The sequence below is a fragment of the Vitis riparia genome, unplaced genomic scaffold (assembly GCF_004353265.1).
Source record: "Vitis riparia cultivar Riparia Gloire de Montpellier isolate 1030 unplaced genomic scaffold, EGFV_Vit.rip_1.0 scaffold793_pilon_pilon, whole genome shotgun sequence".
NCBI classification, from domain to species: domain Eukaryota; kingdom Viridiplantae; phylum Streptophyta; class Magnoliopsida; order Vitales; family Vitaceae; genus Vitis; species Vitis riparia.
Genome location: NW_023269787.1, coordinates 13,258 through 34,037, shown reverse-complemented (window position 1 = coordinate 34,037; position 20,780 = coordinate 13,258). Strand labels below are relative to the sequence as shown.

The 20,780-nt window shown below is 32.9% G+C and overlaps 1 protein-coding gene across 2 annotated transcripts; it reads right to left on the bottom strand.

Moving 5' to 3' along the window:
• Positions 1 to 876: 876 nt before the first annotated feature.
• On the bottom strand, positions 877 to 7,644 carry LOC117910633 (potassium channel AKT2/3-like). 2 transcript variants are annotated; one of them, XM_034824739.1, is made up of 11 exons: positions 7,201 to 7,644; positions 6,222 to 6,440; positions 4,855 to 5,013; positions 4,716 to 4,773; positions 4,235 to 4,552; positions 3,898 to 4,137; positions 3,380 to 3,697; positions 2,997 to 3,185; positions 2,175 to 2,250; positions 1,485 to 1,970; positions 877 to 1,103 (listed from the first exon to the last, which is right to left on the bottom strand). In XM_034824739.1, the coding sequence occupies exons 1-11, from the start codon at positions 7,440 to 7,442 to the stop codon at positions 973 to 975; spliced, it is 2,436 nt and encodes an 811-aa protein (XP_034680630.1). In that variant the 5' UTR covers positions 7,443 to 7,644; the 3' UTR covers positions 877 to 972. The 2 variants fall into 2 exon arrangements, with proteins under 2 accessions (XP_034680630.1, XP_034680629.1); XM_034824738.1 differs by having other exon boundaries at positions 1,485 to 2,060; positions 7,201 to 7,643.
• Between the last annotated feature and the right edge of the window lie 13,136 nt (positions 7,645 to 20,780).

The following is a 20,780-nucleotide window of genomic DNA, read 5'->3' as shown; positions in this document are numbered from 1 at the left end:
AAGAAAAGAATATTGTTCTCAAATTGAGAAAACTAAGTAATCAAGAATTGGTGGAGCTCAAGACAACAATAATTGATCTAACAAATGTTAATGAGACAAATGATGACCCTCAAATGACGAGTGAAGGTATCAAATTAGATGAAGAAGATTCTTCAAATCAAGCACTTCGTTAATAGCAAGATCCAATCACAATTAGTAGACCAAGAAGATAGATTAATTGGTGTGCTTGCTCAATTTGTTGATAAGATGGCATATGTACTTCCAATAGTAGAAGCTGATGTACCTTCTTCTTACTATTTGGACTTGGTCAATATCCTGCAAATTTAAACACCTTTGACTAAGGTCTTTAGAATTGTTTTAGTCCATTCTTATGGTTTTAACCAATCTTAGCGACTTTGGCCAATTTTTGTGTGCGAAAAGCTCTTTTCAATTAAGAGCCTCCTATTTGATTCTGTTATTTTCTGATTTGAAGGTTAGTGGTTTAATCATCATTGCCGGAGGACGTAGGTAAGACATTCTTACTAAACCTCACATAGTTTTCTTTCGTTGTTATCCTTTTTCTGTCTTTTGAGTATTTAAATCTGTATAAACAAGAAAATTTTGATGATCACTGGCTGCTATGTGCCCAGTAGAGATTTGCCTAACGAGGCTTTATGTGTTTTTGGCCAATGAGCGTTTTATAAATCGCCCGATGATGCTTGGCCTATGAATCTTAACAATTTGGTCTCTGGAGCTTGACCTATGGGTCTCTGGCCTGAAAATTGCTTACCTTTATTTACAATATTCACTTCAATGGATTCAATTTCCAACCTTTCATTACCTGTTTCCTGTTACCATTGTATTTTTTTGAATCAAATCCACACTTTTCCTCTGTTAAGAGAAAATAAAAAAACCCATGCAGCATTGGAATCAAAAAAGGAGGGACAAGATTGAGAGTCATTTTTTTATCCCAATTAGATAGAAGGTTACGATTTACATCAGGGAGTTTGGATCTTCAACTAGGAAAAGCTTATCATTGTCTCTAATAACTTCAATGGAGTCGATTTCTGCTCCTTCTTCGTTCGTTACCATTGCATTTCTTGCATCAAATCCAAGCTTCTCACCTGTTGAAAATCATTCCAAAGTCATCCTCTCTATTGAAATGAGTTCTAAAACAACATCAAGTATGCCATACTTGGGGGCAATTCTCATCCCTTCTGAAAGTTTTTCGAATACTACAATGTCAATGGGGACTCAGTGGCTTTATGGCAGTTAAAATTCAGTGCAGAAAATTTGAGTTTAGTCAGTAAAGGCACAGAAAACTGCAGTTGAGGAAAATAGTTCAATACTTTTACCTCTATGGATCATTGTCTAGTAGTCTATAGGTTGTGTTACTTCATTGTTTACTACTGAAATTAGGATGGGTTAGGAGTTCTAGTTGGATACTGATAACAATGCATAGTTATTAGAGAATTAAACAAGACATGGGGTTTGAAGAAGTGTACCTGCAATGGCCTTGAGCTCCATTAATGAGTTTGGCAACCTAATCAGCCGGCCAGCTTCAGTGCAGCAGCTCTCTTTTCTCTGCAGAGGATGGCCTCTATATATGCTCACCCTTGGAACATTTGTTCCTTTGAATCCTCCATTAGTATTAAACTCCTTTTCTCCTCCTTGGTCCCTCAACAACGTTTCATGATCAGTAGGCAAGGTATCAGGCACCATAATTCGGTGTCCCATCTCTCGCTTTTGCAGCATTTCATTCAGAGTTTCTGAAGAGAACTCATAGGTATTGGCATGGATAACATCTGCGCCATTCATTACAAGTAGCTTTACCATATCTGTGTGGTCTTCTGCCATGGCAATCTGGATTGCTGTTAACCCTTGGCGATTCTTCGAGTCTATGTTTAAACCTTGTTTCAGGAGCTCCTTCATCGCTGTTAGGTCATTTCTCTTTGCAGCAGTGCACAAAAGATCACCAGAAGTGTAGGGATCTGAAAGGGAAGCACAGTGATATAGGATCCAGAATATGGAATTGTGTTTTGCAGATACAGCATCCCATAATGCAGTGTTGCCATTTATATCTGCCATGTATGGTGTTATGATAATGATCAGATGGAATCAAGAAATGAAGTTGAGGATTGGATCATATTTTCATAGACTTCAAAAAAATTAAGATATATAACAATCCTATTTACCTCGGACATGTACATTGCACGCATGTTTGAGAAGTACCATTACACAATCTTCATGCCCTTTTGATGCTGCTATGTGCTGATGCATCACAACAAATCATGATAACCGTTTCAATATGCTGTTAGGGAGTTTGCATTTTCTGGATGAAGAAAAAGGCCAAGGAGTTTGATCATCTAGCCAGGAAGCTCAATGAACAACCTGGTTTGATTAGGCTAGTAAACAGTTTCCTGGAAGAAAGGGGGTATTAGATTGCTGGTTCAGGGGTCTATATTGCAATCTTAGAGGTTTTAGAAGTTCGTAAGCAAAGCTTGAACAGAGCTAATTCAGATTGGATGCAACTTTGAGCTCCATCCATGTCCAAACAAGCAGAGCATTGTACCTGTTGGACAGAATAAAGCTTGAAAAGTCTACTTTGGTTGCCAATTTTTCACTTATTTTCCCCCATTTGTTTGGAAACCATGAAAGTAATACCAATTTTTCAGTTCTAGGCATTTTGGTTACAGTATGCAAGCATTGTATGTACTCGAAGGCATGAATATTTGGCATCTCTGGCTTTTAAAGAGTGTACCTAGAGAATGAAATTAGGCCCTGGGGAGAAGTAATGTCCGATAAAGTTTCAAAATCCAACTGACCCAATTGAAAAAGAATCGAATAATGAAACATTTGACATGTATTAGTATCAAGAAGTTGTAGCCTAGATTCTCTGTACATCCAGGTGACTAAAGGATTGAAATATTATGAGTTGAAACCAGCCAAGACAGAGTCGAGTTGGGTTTATCTCAAAGTTGTGATCTTCTGAAGTTCTTAGATGTTTAGAAACATACCAATGGGGTTCTTCCTTTGGAGTCCCCAATATCAGGGTCCAATTTTGCCTTGAGAAGCTCATCAAGAAAGGCTGCGTTGCCAGTGCTGGCAACAGTCAGTAAATTGAAAGCCATGTTGGGATCAACATCTTCTTCCCCATTCTCCACCAGCAAATCTCCAATGTTTAGATCCTTAAGCCTTTTGTGATGCTGCAATTCACCATTATATATCATGAAAATTAGGTCCTCTATGGTAGATCATATCAAGAAGCAGAGCATGCAACTGATCTTGTGTATTGGTGAAAACTTTGCTGCAATATATACTTGCAAATGATCTAATAAAAACAGAGAGCAGAAGAAAAAACAGAAGGGGGAAGGAAATTAGTACTCAGATAGGTACAAACCTGAAGAAAGTTTTTAAGGATAATCACATTGTCTTCCTTCTTAGTCTGCATTGCTTCTATCAGTGCATTGGTCTTCAGCCTCAGGAGTTGTGAAAGGGTCTTGGTTCGAAACGTATAGCTTTGAGGTCTGCAGCAAAGTGCCCCAACTTCTCCAAACATGTCTGCAGACTGTAGAGTCCCAACAACATGCTCTTTCTCTCCCACATAATCAATAATTTCAACTTCTCCAGATACAATTATGTAAACGTCATCTGGCGCCTCATTCTGCATTATAACATCTTCTCTAGGAGGTATGTACTCAGCCTTCATCTTTGCAACCTGCTCAATGTGATTACATTGTTAGAGAATCTCACTAGGATTAGAATTTCTTCCAAGTTTTCAATATTTTAGATTTTTGATCCTATTTTATTCAATACGAAAATCAATAATTTCACTGGAAAAACAATAATTTTACCAACTTTCTTAGGTTAGGAATTGAACTTCGTTTTTATTGAATCCATCCAAAAATGGTCCCATACCAGGAGCAAGAGTATTTCTCTTGAGATTCCCTTGAAAAGATAGACCTTCTCCACAGTTGGAAAGAATAAATGCTGGCAGATGCTTTTGCATATGGATTTGGGCAGCTGTTCAATTAGTTGGTGCTGATTCAAGCTCTCAGCCTTAAATCTCAAACACATATAAGCCAGTATCTGCTCTTTCAATCTTGGAGGCAACCGGTTTCTGCATACAAAGTTTGATGCTGCTTCTATGCTATTTCTCTATGTCACAAGCCACAGATCCCAAAATTTATCACTCATCTAAACATGGTTAACTTAATCTGAGGACCAAAAGAGGGAAAAAGATCATAGTACTCACAAATTCCATAGTACGTCTAGTGCCTTCAACAACTAAGTTTGTCATGTTACCGATCAAGTAAGCAGTTAAGCCAAGGTTGAATAGCATGTAGAAAATGATGAAGATCATCTCCATAGTGTTCACAGCATGCATGTCACCATAGCCAACAGTGGTCATGGTGGTGATGGACCAATACAGGGCTGAAATATATCTGATCCAAAGGCTTGTCTCTCTAAAATTCGGTATAACGGCTCCAATCCACGTCTTTCCTTGATGCGGGTATCGATCAGCTAGCAAGTAGTATAGGCACCCAGCACAGTGGACCAGAAACAATGTCACCTACACCAAAAAAATGTACACTTTCTTCATTAGGTTAGCTACTTTTACTGGAAACAAATGACAGAAAACTCAATAAGACCAGGGCATGCACCAACAAAATTGTCGGTATGTTAGTATAGATCGCTTGAGTATACATGCAGCTTTACTCTTAAATTGTACTTACTGATAATAGCCTAGCACATCGAACCCAGAAATAGCTGAATCTGATGTCCTTCTCAAGCCTGAAAAAGAGGAGAGAAAGTGTGAGGAAAGAAGAGAATTGGGTGGAATTGTGGCTGGGATGATTAATTGAATAAATCAACCTGGTGAAGAGTTGCTTGACACGGCGGAGACGCCAGAATCTGAGCAGACCCAAGAGGGAGTAGGAGAGACCCACTTTCTGTTTGCCAGTGATCAAGGAGCCCAGTGCCTCAAAAGGCATAGTTGATGCCATATCCATCAGAAACCATGTTGACAGGTACCTATGGCATTGTTACAAGCTTGGTTAATCCTCATGTACTAGTACCCTTTACACAAAGGCCACCAGGGCTTGCTTGAAGCAAATTTTGATCTTTTCCAATAACACCCATCTTCAAAGAATTGATCTATATTATTTAGTTAACAGTTAGGGGGTGTAAAAGTAATTTTAGTCATTGTTTCTGAAATTCCTCAAGGACAGCCCAACAAGCAAAAGGCTGAGCCCAAGAGAAGAGGAATACAGTATGCTTGCAAGTGAGATGCAGTGAGGCACACCTTTGGCATGGGTGACATTCATTATAAGGATGACACCAGTTTTAGTAGGGAATAGTTTGAAATTAGGTCATTGTGAGCATCTGTTTTGTTATTATATCTTGTTGGAAAGAAAAAAGTTCCATCTTTTAGAACATCATGGTTGTTTGTTGACTTGGTGATCCAGTGGAAGAAGTAGGTCAGAGTAAATAAACTATTTTCCATTTACGGGCATATGCTCTATGATTTGGGTCCAAGGGAGGTGGGGTAATCCACCAATTAAGATACTCAATTCAATAATTGAGGTTTGGTCACACCATCTGGGAGCTACACATTGATGGTGATCATGGGCTTTGTTGAATTACAGATAAGAGTTGGGCCACTACATATATATAAAATAATAATAATGGGGTTGGTGACTCTGATTTGCATCCATGGCCACACGCATACACCCATGCACCCATACCCACATACCCTTCGAGTGTGTTATTCTCAGAAAAGGCATTGGCCCACAGTGCCCATTGATGCATAGTGCTTGTTGCACTATTCGAAAAGGGCATGGAATTAAGACCATACGGTCAGGCCAACCAGTACAGTACCATCTCAAAGTGAAAATAGCAAAAAGAAAGTTTATTCCAGAAGTCATTTTCAGCAAATTAAAGTGATTCAAGAGAGATTCTCTTCCCATTAGAAAAAAAATAAAGATGATTTTCTCAGCTAAGTGCTATGTCCTGATAAGGACATTCAACCAAAGAATCAAATAGGGTCAAAACCAGCCTTAAGTGTGTCTATATGCAACATGACCAAATCAAACAAAAATCAAAGTCCTAACTGGGAATTGCTAATTTCTTTCCTCATCTGTTTGTTTCTAGAGAAAGAAAAGGGAAAACATTTGTGGGTGCTTCAGTATCTAAGTGTTGATTAATGATCTCTTATAGCTTGAAGTGATTAATCCACTAACCTCACTGCAATCTTTCTCCAGTCACAAACAAGTAGCTGAGTTCTTCGATCAATGTAAGCGACGAAAAATGTTAGGACGATGTCAACAGCGAAAAATAGATCAACGACGTTATCCGTGATATATAGTTGTCTATTTGGAGAGGCTTTCAGAAATGCAACTTGAAAAGGGTAAATCCATAGAGAGTAGGCTACTAAAACCACCATATATGTCTCCCAACACCTGCATATGTGCAACATACAAATTTATCCTTGCCCATACTCATTACTAGATCAAAGAAACACTATTCATCAAATATAAATTATTCAAATCTTCTTATATAATGAAAATCAAGGAGAAAATTTTGCCTTCAAACTAGAAATCAACCATAATATATAGCAGACAATATTGAGTTATCAGAATAAATTGTAGCCTAATGGTTTTTCCTAACTTTCCTCTATGGAAATAGTAGTAACACTATCTAAGAATCACTTTTCCCACAAAAAAAAAAGATCAATAAAAAAGCTATATGCCATGTATGTGTCCTCTAATAAGGCCATTTAAAGGGTGAGTATCATTCTTATTTGCAGAAGTGCATGGTGACCGCTGATTGGAGGCGATATATATCAGTGATTCCAGCAACTTTCCCTTTTCTATATGAACGAACACTTTTGAAGTTCAATTCTCTCACTCAATCAAGAGTTGTGTTCATTATGGTTAAGTCATCAACTAAGCATGAATAGACAACTTCAAAAACTGATATATATGCCAGTATATATGCTTATTTATATACATGTACACATAAATAGTGGTTTGAAAAGTAATTTATGAGTCTATTAGATATGGACCTATGGACATGAAGGTGTGCACGTATGCATATAGACATTATTTACGTTTAACATGCATATTTTAATATATCAACCATATATGAACTGATCATGGTAATAGAAGTTTAATCATGATGATTGATTTTTGTCCGTTTCTTCGGGTATAGTACTCATACCTGTATCTTGAATCCATTGGTGAGATGATCCATCCTTTGGGCGCTAACGGATTTTGGTTATAACTTGAGACACCTAAGGGAGGGAGAATGACCTTTGACAGATTCCGGGAGTTGAAAGGTTTGGAGTCATCATGCTGCTTTTCTTCTGGCTTTTTCAGACTTTTCCGGCTATGATCTTCCCTCTTGATCATGTTGGAGGCTGAGTACAGACTGTAGAGCTGATGAGGAACTTTCATTTCCATTCTTCCCAAAACAACTCAACCAACTCTCTTAGCTGGGTACTGCTTTTGAAATGATCGTTAGGGTGTTTGAATGGGTTTCAGAGAGGAGGAAAGAGAGGCCAAAAAGGAGAAGAGAGGTCTGTGAGATGATATAATTGTGATGTGTGAGGGACAATGAGTGGTGGTCCTCTCAATTCGTAGTGAGTGTCTGTGCGGGCAATGGCCTAATGGAAGCACCTGCATTGATTGATATGTTTGTGATAAGATCCCATAAGCATTTAGCAATATTTTGGCTGTGTGTGGATGAGGACTATGGAGGGCCATTGCCCTTTCCTCGCCTTTATTACATGTATACATACATGATGTTAACTGGTCTAAACAGTTCCACATTGGGACAAGGATATCAATATGTGTATAAAAGATAGGACCCAGTGATATACCACATGGCCACCCAGCTGAAGGTTTATCATCACACAAAATTCATATCTCATATCATGTTACAGATTTGAATTGAATTTTCATTCAATTTTCATTACATTGTCGGTACGTAAAGATCCCGAAACGTCCTGAAAAGTTAGGCTTTTAGTTTGGCAAAACTTCTTAAAGATCGTATAGCACATGCCTGGTTTTTTTTGGATGTCACCATCAGTTTGACAACACCATCAATTTATCTTTAATTTGCTGCATGGTTGCACATACACATAGAGCATTCTGAACTAGACCACCCCCTGATCACATTGATTAGCTGAAGGGAATATTAGGTATCGATCTTTGACTTGCACCAGAAAAATGAAGGTAAATATGGGATGCAGCAAGTTGTTCTAGCATGATTGTATGCAATATGTATAGTTTTGGTCAATGATATGTAAATGCCCTCAACAAACCAAGTCACATGAAGTCAGTAACATTTGATTTTGAGGGGACCATGGTGTCTGTTGTGATGTGATTGAAGAAATCATCCTAAGGTATATCACTTTTGGTGCATATCTAGGGTTGTGAGGAATGAAACAACTGCACACTAAATGAACAAATCAATTCAGAAATTTTGGTTCAATACACTGTAAATGAAACCATTTCTTGATTAATCTCTGAGAGTAAATCATTTATTCACAATAATAGATCATTAGATTCATTTCAAACCAATATAGGTTTTAATTTGTGGGTTTTTATCAATTCCATTACTAGGGTTTGTTTGAGAACATTTTTGAAAACTTGAAAAATAATTTTTTTAGAATAGTTTTTTAAAAAACAGTTTTTGAATTTTTTTTCAGAATAATAAATTTATTTGAAAATTTGAAATATTCTCAATTTGTTTTTCTATGTTTCCAAATATTTTTAAAAAATAATTTTTATGTGTAATATTTTATTTTCAATCATTCTCCACACACACACACACACACATATATATATATATATATATATATATATATATATATATATATATATATATATATATATATATATATATATATATATAATTATTTTTTAAAATAATCCTTAAAAAATAAAAAATAAATAAAAATATATTTTTTGAAAAACACTAGTTTTCAGAACAATTTTTAAAAACCTATTTTGGGAATAATTGATGATAAAACCTGTTTTCTATTTTTTTATTCTTCAAAAAAAAAAAAAAAAAAAACCTGCTCTTGATAGTAATTGGCAAACATGGTAACATTGGGCACCCCTCTCAGTCACATTGTTCTGATATTGGACCATAAGACACACCATTACCATACTGGAATACTAGAAAAAGAAAAAAGGTATCTAGCTATTTCCAAGTGGCCATGGCATGAAATACCCTTCATTGATGCCCCTAACCAAACCTCAATCTGAGCCCTGCAGACAAATATTCCATGTTAAAAAGCTAGGTAAATACTATGTTTTTCATCTTTTGTCACTACCCAGAATATATCCATGCATTAGTTTTGCACTAGTGCATACATTTGGTTTTCCTTCTGTTAGGAATCAAAGAAAACCCCAATAGCATTCTTGAGCATATATTCACCTTTTCCCAATACATACTAATCCACCTTTCCCTACTAATCCTTGGACAAAACTTCATATCTATCTATCTATCTAAATATTTATCTATATATATGTATATATAAATAATTTTCGTTCTTATAAATAACCAATCATTTGGTATGTATAATTATTTTTTAAGACTGTATATGAATGTCAATTGATCATCCAAAGTAAATAATATCTACATCGATCATCTGTAGTATCAGAAAATCGCATCTCCTTCAAAAAAGTTTGGCAAATAATGTTGTTACACAATTATCTCGTCCAATATATGTCAATAACATTTTAAATCAAGTCCAAAATCGAGAATATCTATATAGAGCATGTACAAGTCATTGACAATATCTACGCTAGACCAAAAGCAAACCATATTTACATGAATTGTGAACATGGTAGACAACCATTATTAGAGAATTGCTTTCAGCCATTTATTCTTCCCAAAACTTTGCCGTGTTGCCCTAAAATTATGCTTTGTTGGATGGCATATAATCATCTTGGTGGTGATGCTATACATGGATATATATACAACAAATCCTACAACAAAAAACTAATGTTTTCCTAGTCACATTACCAATTCAGGCTTGCACCCACCAAGCATATTGTGATTCATACACTTTGAACATTTCATTAATGGCAAATGTGACTAGCATGGAGCACATTGATATTCGACTAACCCTAGTTTTGCAAATTGCTTTGGCTTAATGCAAAAATAATGACATTAATCTAAGTTGTTTTTGAGATTGAGTGTCAATTTGATTCATTTGAGTTTGTTGAGCTCCTCCTTGTTAGCTTGGTTTGATGTGATGCTTACAATATTTTTTGGCGTTTTCATATTTTTAGCCTCTTAATAAAAATTTGGGTTAATTTCATTTGCCTCATTTAGGGTTTTAACTAAATATAACTAGTCTCCATTGATTTGAAAATTCATCAACTCACCTCCTTGTTAGCTTGGTTTTGATGCGATGCCTACAATATTTTTTTGGGTTTTCATAATTTTAGCCTATTTAATATAAATTTGGGTTAATTTCACTCACCTCCTTTGAATTTTTAACTAAATATAACTAGCCTCCATTGGTTTGAAATTCGTCAAATACCACCCTTATTTTGAATTAGTGGAGAGGTAAGTTAAAATATCAAATTAGAAGGATAAGAAAGACATTTGATGAAATTTCAAACCAATAGGAGCTAAATGTATTTAGCTAAAATCTCATAAAAGGTCAATGAAATTAACTGATATAAATTTTGATCTTAATCATTATAATAATGTCCTCTGTAGATTAATAGATGGGTGATATATGTTATATCGGTTAAAATTTTCCACAAAGCATAAGTTATAAATACGAAAACTAGAAGAGGTGTTATTATGTGATGAAACAATTTGAATCCTCAAATAAAATTATTTAATTAAGATAGAATTAGTTTGCTCTCATCAAGTATTTCTTCCATATAGCCTTCTTTGGATTCTTTGTGAGTATAAAATATTATTTATGAAAACATTTTTTTCTAAATTTAAAAAATAAAAATAAACAATAGATGTAAAATTTAAAAAATCATTTTCATTTGACGTAGTATAATTGATAAAAAGCTTTATTTTGCTGATGATCTAACAAAGGCCAAAATTTACATCCATATAAGATTAATATTTAGCAATTTTACTATTGAAATGAAGAATTTGGAACCTTTGTCTCCTTGGGCTTACCTTTTTTTTTTTTTCTCTGTGGATTTGTTTGTTTGTTTCCCGGGAAATATGATACCCAAAAGATAATTGGAGAAGTGCCATCTTTTCAAATAATTAGAGTTGGTTGTTGCTTTGATATTGCTTTATCTAGGTGGGTGAGTGTAAAGGCATTACAGTAATGTTTGATAAGACAATCAAATTCAATGTAGAGATTAGTGATTGATATGAAGAATATTGAACCCAATTAGTATATATATGTGGCTCTTCTTTTATAGAAGCAACTCTACCTCGGATTTTTGACAAATACAAAATAAAACACTTCTAAAAGATATTTATTAAAATATGACTTTTAAAATCATTTCCGAATCTACCACGCTTTTTATAACATCAATTGATTTTTATTTTTTATTTTTTTATGAAGATACAACATCAAAAGAGATAAACTCATTGTGGGTATGGTGATGAACCTAAATCAAGATATGTTCAGCAATGGAGGTTGTGAGCTTACCTAAGGCCCTCTCCTACTCAATCTTTCGAATAAAAACATTTTAAATCTTTAGTAATCACCTTGATGAATAAATTGTCCAAAAATATTCATTTTCTAATTGGAAATCCAATGTAATTGGAGAATGTCAATCATGAAAAATTTAAAATTCAAATAAAAATATTTTTTTTAAATAAATTTTGATGAAAACCCTTCTCTCAAAATTTTAAAAACTATTTTTATAAAATTTTCCTTCACTTACACAAATCCAATTAATGAATATCTTATCTAGAAAATATCTTCAAAGAAATTTATAACCATCAAATTACTAGTCTTTTGGTAATAAATTTTTAATCATAAATTATCTCTAATTAAATTTTTCAAAATATTTATTTTCAAAATTGGAAACTCTAATATAATAAAGAAATTACTAATTTATAAGATTTTGAAAATTTTAGGAATAGCACCTTACCCGCTAAAGGAACTTTTACTTCTCATATTCAAAATTTTCGTAAATCTACTTTTTTTATTCCTCGCACATTTCCAACTTAATAAAAATTCTCATAAAAACTTTATAATAATTTATTCCATTAAATACTACCAAAAATAAAACTTTTAGTAATTCCTTAATGGATAAAACATTCTCTTTGAAAAAACTTCTAAAATATGTTTATTTCCTTAAAAGAATTAAACAATTCATTTTGGAATGTATTTTCAAAATATTTTATATCTCCATTAAATTACTAAAACTTTGCACAAATATTTTGATAACATTTCTTAAAATAAATTCTTTGTCATGAGATTTTCTAAACCCATTATTTTCTTCTTAAATCAGGACTCTTATTCTAAGAGAATTTCTCTCTTATTCCTTTATTATTGGACTATTCATATCCACAAAAACAATTTTTTCATTCTCTCAAGGGAGAGAGCCTGGAAGACAAATGATAAATGTAGTTATCCTTCTCTCAGGAGGAGAGAGTCTAGAAAACCACTATCCAACCAAGTGCATAATCTAAAAACGAATAGCAATTTCATTTTTCAGCAACGAGTTTTAAGAAAAATAATAATAAAGAAATTAACTTTTCATGAAAATTTATTTTCTTAAGAAAAATCGAAAATCATTTTTAAAAAATTTAAACAAATATCTTGGTAGGCTTTCTTAATCATTAATTTTTTATCATAGATTTTTCCAAAATTGATTTATTTCTTTAAAGATTTCGTAATAACTTAGCACATTCAAATTTAATAAGTTATCTAATTTAGAAAAATCATAGGAAAATTCACTTACCTTAAGAATACCAAATATTCACATGTTAATGGCATACCAAGCATAAAAGGAAATTAAAAAGAATAATTCTCATGGCCTTAAGAATCCTCTTGCATATTTGGTAATTAAATATGGATAAGAATATAAATTACCAAATGACCAAAATAATCCTACTACCAAAATAGAGTTAGTTATACAAAAAAAACCCTAATCTATTACAAAAATCCAAATAAAAATTATCTTTTTATGCTACTGCCCCTTCCTTATTGTTGCCTCCAGTCGTTGACCGCTCGAGCACCTTAAGGGATCGCTTGAATCCTTGAGCCACTTGAGTGCTAATCCTAACACTTTAGTGTTGCATCTTCTTCAAGTGAACCCAAGGTTGTTTCTTTTGCAAATTCTAATCATTTTCTCCACCAAAAACCTACCTTGGTAGAAGTGGAAGTCATGATTGACATACAAGATCACTTTCTTGCCTTCTATTGGTTACAAGATTGATAAAACCTAGATTTTTACAATAAAAATCTTATACTCCATCAAAAGAGTTTATAACCAATCTAAATAAAAACAAGATTTTTACAATCAATTAAAAAAATAAAAAATCCATGCTCTTAAATAGGGAGATTACAACTCATTCTAGAAAACAAACAATCCAAACATTATTAGAACCATCATATTACAACCATCAAAATAAAATCATGGACAAATTTAATTATCCCATATATTCATCCTTGGGGTCATGGGATGAATCAAAATACCTTGCAAAATAGAGTTAGCACACCTTAAAGCAGATCTAACAAGCAAAAACCTATCTTAGGGTTTTGATATTAGTTGATGGGAATCCTAGATTTCTCTGTTCCCAAACCCTAGATCATATAAGTACATGCAAATCTACCTTAGGTTTCTCTAGGACCTATTCTAGCATAAACAATGGCAATAAAAACCATATAGAAAAATAAACTAAAGAAAATAGTTATCATACCTAGATTTGGATGTTCCTAGATCAATTCCTTATAATGAAGGATGTGCTTGAATAGTCTAGAGGTCTTACACACCCAAGATCTTCTTTCGTCCGATGAATTGAACCATGATCTTAACACTCCAAAGTGTGGGCTTTGGAAGGAAGGAATTCTATGCTCTTTTTCTCACTCTTTGGAGATGAAAGATAATTATCTCACCAAAAGCCTCGGAAACTCTAACTCTTAAGAGGGTATATATAAGGTTCCTATACTAGGCTTCAGTGACTTGAGCCCACCAAGGCTTGGGTCACTTAATATAACCTAAAAAGAGTTCTAATTGATTAATTAACCATGCAAGGCTATCTAATTAATCAATTAGTCCAATCCAGAGAACTTATTCGCTATCACCCTATACAACCTACGTAATAACCAAAACACCTTTATGCATAGGAGTACTGGCTCCCTCAAAATCCAATTCTGAAGTTGATTTAATATTTTACTTAAGAGAATCAACTACACTCCAATACCCTATGTAAATAACAATGAGATGGAGCTCAAGTTTATGACCTACTATCCACTACATACAGACTCCCTATGAACTAGTGTCTGTAATCTAACAAGGTAGTGTTATCACTTGTTAGGATTACCTATCCAATCTTTGAGTTAAAGATATCACTTATATGTGATCAATTGATATACTTTAGCTCTAAGGAATATATGTCAAAATTTCACTGAAGGAAATGTTATGGCCATAGTCTTCTAGATCGCATGTCTTTTGGATCGTCCAAGGAGACACACTATCTTAATCTCATAAGATATTATAGTGTCTCTATTGAGAATACCTATTGTTACCAGCTTCCATCAATAATAACCCAATCTATAGGGAATATATGATCAGCTTATGATCTCTCTTGTAGGTCAAAGTCACTATTAACTTTAGTACAAACTCAATATTCTTTCAAGGTCGAGAGTCCATACAGTATAGTAGTTTGGTGAATCATGGTAATTAATAGTCTTATGTCTTAATTTATTATAGGTCTTATCCAATGTACATCACATACACTAGTGCACTCACCATCGGAAACTCATCCTAATGGCCAAGACAAGTCATCCCTCCAATTAAGGTGTAATGCACTATAGTCTCTACTAGATTGCTCAAATCCACAAACTGATTATAGACAACTTATCTACTTATAAAGACTCATGATTTGTTCCTTTATGCAACTGACAATACACCCAAGTCATGTTCAATGTAAGAAATATGAGTTGAATGCTCAAATTGATATTAATGCATAAAAAATGATAGTTTAAGGATAATGAAGTTTAATTTTGTTACATCATGTCTTGTTTTTAGGGGCTTAATCCCAATATAAGCATCTTATAACCAATGTCTAACAATGCATCAATAAAGTATAAAATGATGTAAGCCTGTCAAGGGCATTGGCTTAAGAGTACAAAGTCATTCCAAGTGAAACATCTCTCTAGAATATTAACCATATCATAATTGGCCCCTAGCAATGAAACCCTTAAAGGCATTTAGCCTAAGGGTACCAAGTCATTCCAGGCTAAGCACCTACTTAGAACAACCTTTTAGCTATCGAATGTTGACAAAGCATGAAAAAAAAGAATAGTCATTTATGCATCATTTTCATTGTCGTTCTCTATGCCAATCTATGCCAAAACCTAAGTACAACTTATATGTTTTCCAAACTTGAAGGTCAACTTCAATTGAGCAAAGTACACTTCAGTCGGGCAAGATCAGGTAGCCAACACATCCATATAAGCCTTTTTTACATCTATATTAAGTGACTCAATACTGCAAGTTTGCCTCACCAAAATTATAGACATTTCATATTTAGCTTGAATGGGTTCCCTCTCTCCTTTTCATTTCTTCTTAACTCTAGTGTAATTAGATCTCCAAAGTAACTAGTAAAAAATGAGCAATATCCTTTAGCTCAACTTAAGCGGAGTTAGCTAGACTTTGAAAGGCCATCACCTCCTCCCGTAACCTAAAATTTTTACCCCGAAGGGCTTCATTCTTTGCATGTAAAATGGAAGTTGGCAATTGGAACGCAACCACATTCTTTTTTTTTCTCCTATAATGCCTTGGATTTCTTAGCTAGTTTTTTCTCCATGACCAAGATGGACTTCTCAGCTTGGCCATGAGCTATGACATCTATATTCAAGGATAGCCATAAGCACTTGATCGCTTTTTCCTTCTAATTCATCAATAGCTTGACCTACAACCTAACTTAATTCATAAGATTGGAAGTAATCACACAAGCCAATAAAAAAATAATAGGAAAAAAAGTTAGGAATTAGAAAATAAGCAACCAAAAGAGGAGTAAAAGAATGCTTATACCACTTCAATTAAATTTAAGAGATTAAGATTCCAAAATTTAAAGGATTACCTAGAACATTCCTTGACACAACCCTTCTTCTAGGATCTTATGCTCCTCAATGTTAGAAATGATGGTAATCTCGTGATTGTCCATCTTCTAAGGGTGATAATGAGATTAATAGACCATATGAGGAGTTGAAGCCTTAACTTTGATCTCTCTAGAGGTAGAATCAAGCATTAGTTATCGCTCTTCAATGTTAGAAATGCCAAGAATCTTGTGTTTGTCCATTTCTTAAAGGTGGTATTTTCCTTTAACAATATGGATCTCATCAAAACAAGCATAAGCTTCTCACCTTGACCTTAGACAGACCAGGTTTCACTCCCACCTAAGGAGGGGGTAGAATGCAACATAGATTCACTTGTTTTTTCCTACCCAAAATATTGGAGAGAGCTTGGTATAATAAAGTACCCCTCAATGGCTAGATCCACTAGTAGGAAAAGAGATGTCATAGGAGTAAATGTGACAATGCCTTTAAGTGAGTTGTAGAGATGATGAGAAAAGGCCTTGATCTATCTTGAGATAGATCAATCGGGTAGGCATGAACTTTTGTGACTAGAGAGGCTACAAATTTCTTAGGTTTCATGTCAAATAAGCCACTTGGCATGTTTAAAAAATCAACTTAATAAACAATAACAATAACAAAAAAAAAAAAAAAAGTAAGAAGGGGTCACCATACCATCACCACCCTCAAGTAAAGGCATTAGAAAAACATTCTATGGCACGTTTAGTCTCTCCTAATCTTCTTCGACTAGGAAGAAACATTTGTGCACCTATTTCTTCTTTAAATAAAAGATTCTTGAAAGTAAGCTCCAAGCCCCATCATTGGGGAAAAGGGTAAAAAGTCTCAATACTATAATGTTGACTTAATATAAGGGGATCAATTCTCTAACCTCAATGAAGTCGTTTAAGGTTAGGTTCATGATCACAATTGCCATTAGAATAGTAAAAGCGTTCAAATTGAAATGGTGGAGTGTTGCCTTTACAAAAGAGAAAAAAATGACACAAAAATGACAATAATGGCTAGCAAAGCCTTGCCTTTAGGTGGTCCATCGGAACATAACACTCTCTAAGATGAATTATGGCATTTGCATCTTTGTGCAAAAGACCCAAATCCTTCACATTCAAAAGGATGCGATAATGACAAGTTGAATAAGCAAAAATCTAACATTTTATCTTGGTGAAGAAAGGTAAAGAGAAGCAAAAAAACAAGGAGAGAAGCTTAAATTGTAGTTGATAGAAGCAAAAAAATAATAATAATAGAGAAGTTGGAAATTGTTTTATATAGGCACTAAATATGGTTGTTGGAATAACCAAAGTAGGTACAATCATTGTGTAGCTACTATAAATCTCTTCAAATCTATAGTTTCTGTAAAACCACTTTTTTTTTTTTTTTTTCCCACTCATAACTTTACCATGGGGAACAATAAATGGGTTAGAGATGCCTAAACCAAATGATGCATGCCATATTACAAGAGGGCATGAGTAAAAAAATGATTGAATGGTTTAATGTTGACAATCACATAATAGTTGTCCCCTCCCAAGGTGACATTCAAATAGTAGTGGTAGAATTAAGGGAGGAAATTGTAGGATTCCTATACCAAGCAACACATGCTATACAAAAGGGCACAATTTAAAAGAGCATTAGGTGGTTTAAGCTCAATAATGGCAAAATGATTGTCTCCTTCCAAGGCAGCATTCAACCTAGCGATAGTAGAAAGGGGAAAGAGGCATGAATCAAAAGAGGACTAGATGGTTTGAGCCCGACAACAACATAATGATCGTCCCATCCTAAGGTAGCATTTGGACTAGCAATGGTAATTAATTGTAATAAAACAAGCTTTAAATGTGATTAACTCCACACTAAAATTATGGCATACAAAACCTAGAAAATACGATATATGTAGAGTTGTATACCATAAAATAAGCGTTATGTAACGAGTGTTTGACAATGCATTGATAAAGTACATAATGACGTAAGCCGCTCAATAGTCAATGTAGTCAAACTTACCAAACTAATACAACCGGGAGACCATAAAAACCATATAATTGGTGCATCCCAAGGTACGATGAATTTCAAGTCTTAGTCCTTCTCTTAATATACATCTATTAACCCCTCTTATTGTTCATAACTAACTTTATCATTAAAGAAAGGTCGATCAAATCAACCATCTCACTCTAATCATTTTCTCATGTGTTATAGACAAAGGTTACAATCAAAAGTAGCTTACCAATTTCAAGAAAGTGAAATAAATTATAATTAATAAAAACTATGGATTCATATTTTTAAATTTTCATTTTTTCATAATAAATTTTAAAATTAAGTTATAATTAATGAAAATTATATGATAAAATAAGATATTGATAAAATACAAACTAAGATAAATTGTTCTATATTATATTTACTAAAATTCAATATAAAGTAAAGTTTGTAACGGCTTTTATTATTGTAATTGAGTTTATAAGTATATGATTTTAAACCATAAATATTTATTACTTTGTAATACATTTTTAATAATTTACTAAATTTTACACCATCAAATTAAATTAGAAGTTTTCGACTTGAATTTTAGCTTGTTAGATGGAGTTTCAAGCCAAGCTTATAAGAAAATTATAGGTTCAAGCTTGAAAGAAAGAAGTTCATTGTTTCTGTTGGATCCAAGTTTTGATTAAGTTTTTTTCAATGGTTTAATTGGATTTCTAGTTATTAGAATTGTTTTATTAGAAATTTAGAATTATATTTTACTTGTTTTGCCTCCGTAATAGTAGGAAAAGTGTATCTGCATCCACCAAATAGATCTTTACATCCACCTAAATGATAAATATTTCTAGGACAAAAATGCCCCTTAATGAAATCCCTAAATTACCTTATTCTTCTTCCTTCATTTCTCTTCTAATCTCTCCATAATCTTGATAAAATTTATCAAAAAGTTTTGTTTCTCACCAATGGATAAGCAGATATAATTTGCTGGATGCAACTATAATTTCTTACTTGCATTTGATGGAAATATATGATCTTATTGATAATATTTTGATATTTATTTGAAAATTAAAGAAAATGTTTTAAAATTTCTTTCAAAAACATATTTTTCATGAACGTTTAATTTTCAGTTTTCCCTCTTTTGTTTTTATGGTCTTTGTTATCATTAGAATATCTCATTTTTTATTTTGTATAATTTTCTTTTCTAAATAAACTTTTGTTTCCCAAGTTTTAATTTTAAATCCAATGATTGTAGTCCAAACTCTCTTCTTCGAATGAACTCCAAATTAATTTCTTTAAACTATGCGTAATTGAGCGAATATAAGGTATCCTAAGTATTATTTAAAATCACGTTGTTTATAATTAGTAAGTAATTTTTTATTTCTTTGTTAATAATATTCATGAATAAAATATTCATAAATAAAAAATATTATATTATGTTGTTAAATATATATAAAAAACCATATAAATTAGATATTATATTAAATAATACATATATTAGTATTATTTTATTATATATTTTATATATATTTTTTAATTATTTTTTTAACTATAAACTTTTTTTTGTTAATTTTTTGTTTCATAAAATGAGTAATATAGGAAATTAACACAAAAGACAAAAATAAATAAATAAATAAATAAATAACTTAGGATTATTGTTTAGTTGAAGATACGATATAACAAGTAACAAGATAACTTATTTTATCCCAATATCAAATAAAAATATAGAACATGATATATAATCTATTGTAGGTTATATACAACCAATCAAACATGATTCAATTTTATTGAATATCAAATTATTTATAAATATCTTTAATAGTAAATGTTCCCTTTGTACTTTATTCAATCAACATCATTATCATATATCATCCTAATAGAGTGTCACACCATCTAGTGGATATGAAATCAAATAATTATAATGATAATAATAATGATGATAAGGGTAATTAAATTATAAAAAGCTCAAAAGAACACCTTATTCTAAACTTAAGACTAGAGATTATCATGAAAGCTCGTATTTTGTGGTAGCTTATTTTTGCTTTATTCGGTGTACAATGGGTGATGCGCTCTTTGATGATAGGTTTACTCTTGAGTTGGGGAGGCTTTCCTATTGGTAGAAAAAGGAAAAAGGCTTGGAAGGTTGCTCCATTACACTTTTTTTGGTCTATTTGGAGGAAAAGAAATAGGAGAGCCTTAGAGAATTTTGAATGTTAAAATCATTCTTTAAAAATTTCTTTTTTTGTATCTATTTTGGGATTTGGTAATATTGTATATTGGGGATGACTCCTTATCGATGCTTGATTTTGTAGATTGGTTAGGAGCTTTGTAAGGTATGGTTGTTTCTGTGTGTCTACGCCTTTTTGTTTTTTGTTTTCTTAAATGCATCGTGTATACTTTTCTTTTTGATACAATTACTTTTACATATATATAATAAAAATAAATAAATAGAAAGTCATTCCAAATCAAGCATCATCTAGGATGACTTACAATAACCGACTCTTAACAACCAAAAAATGCATTAGCTTAAGGGTATAAAATCTTCCATGTTAAGGATCTTCCTAAA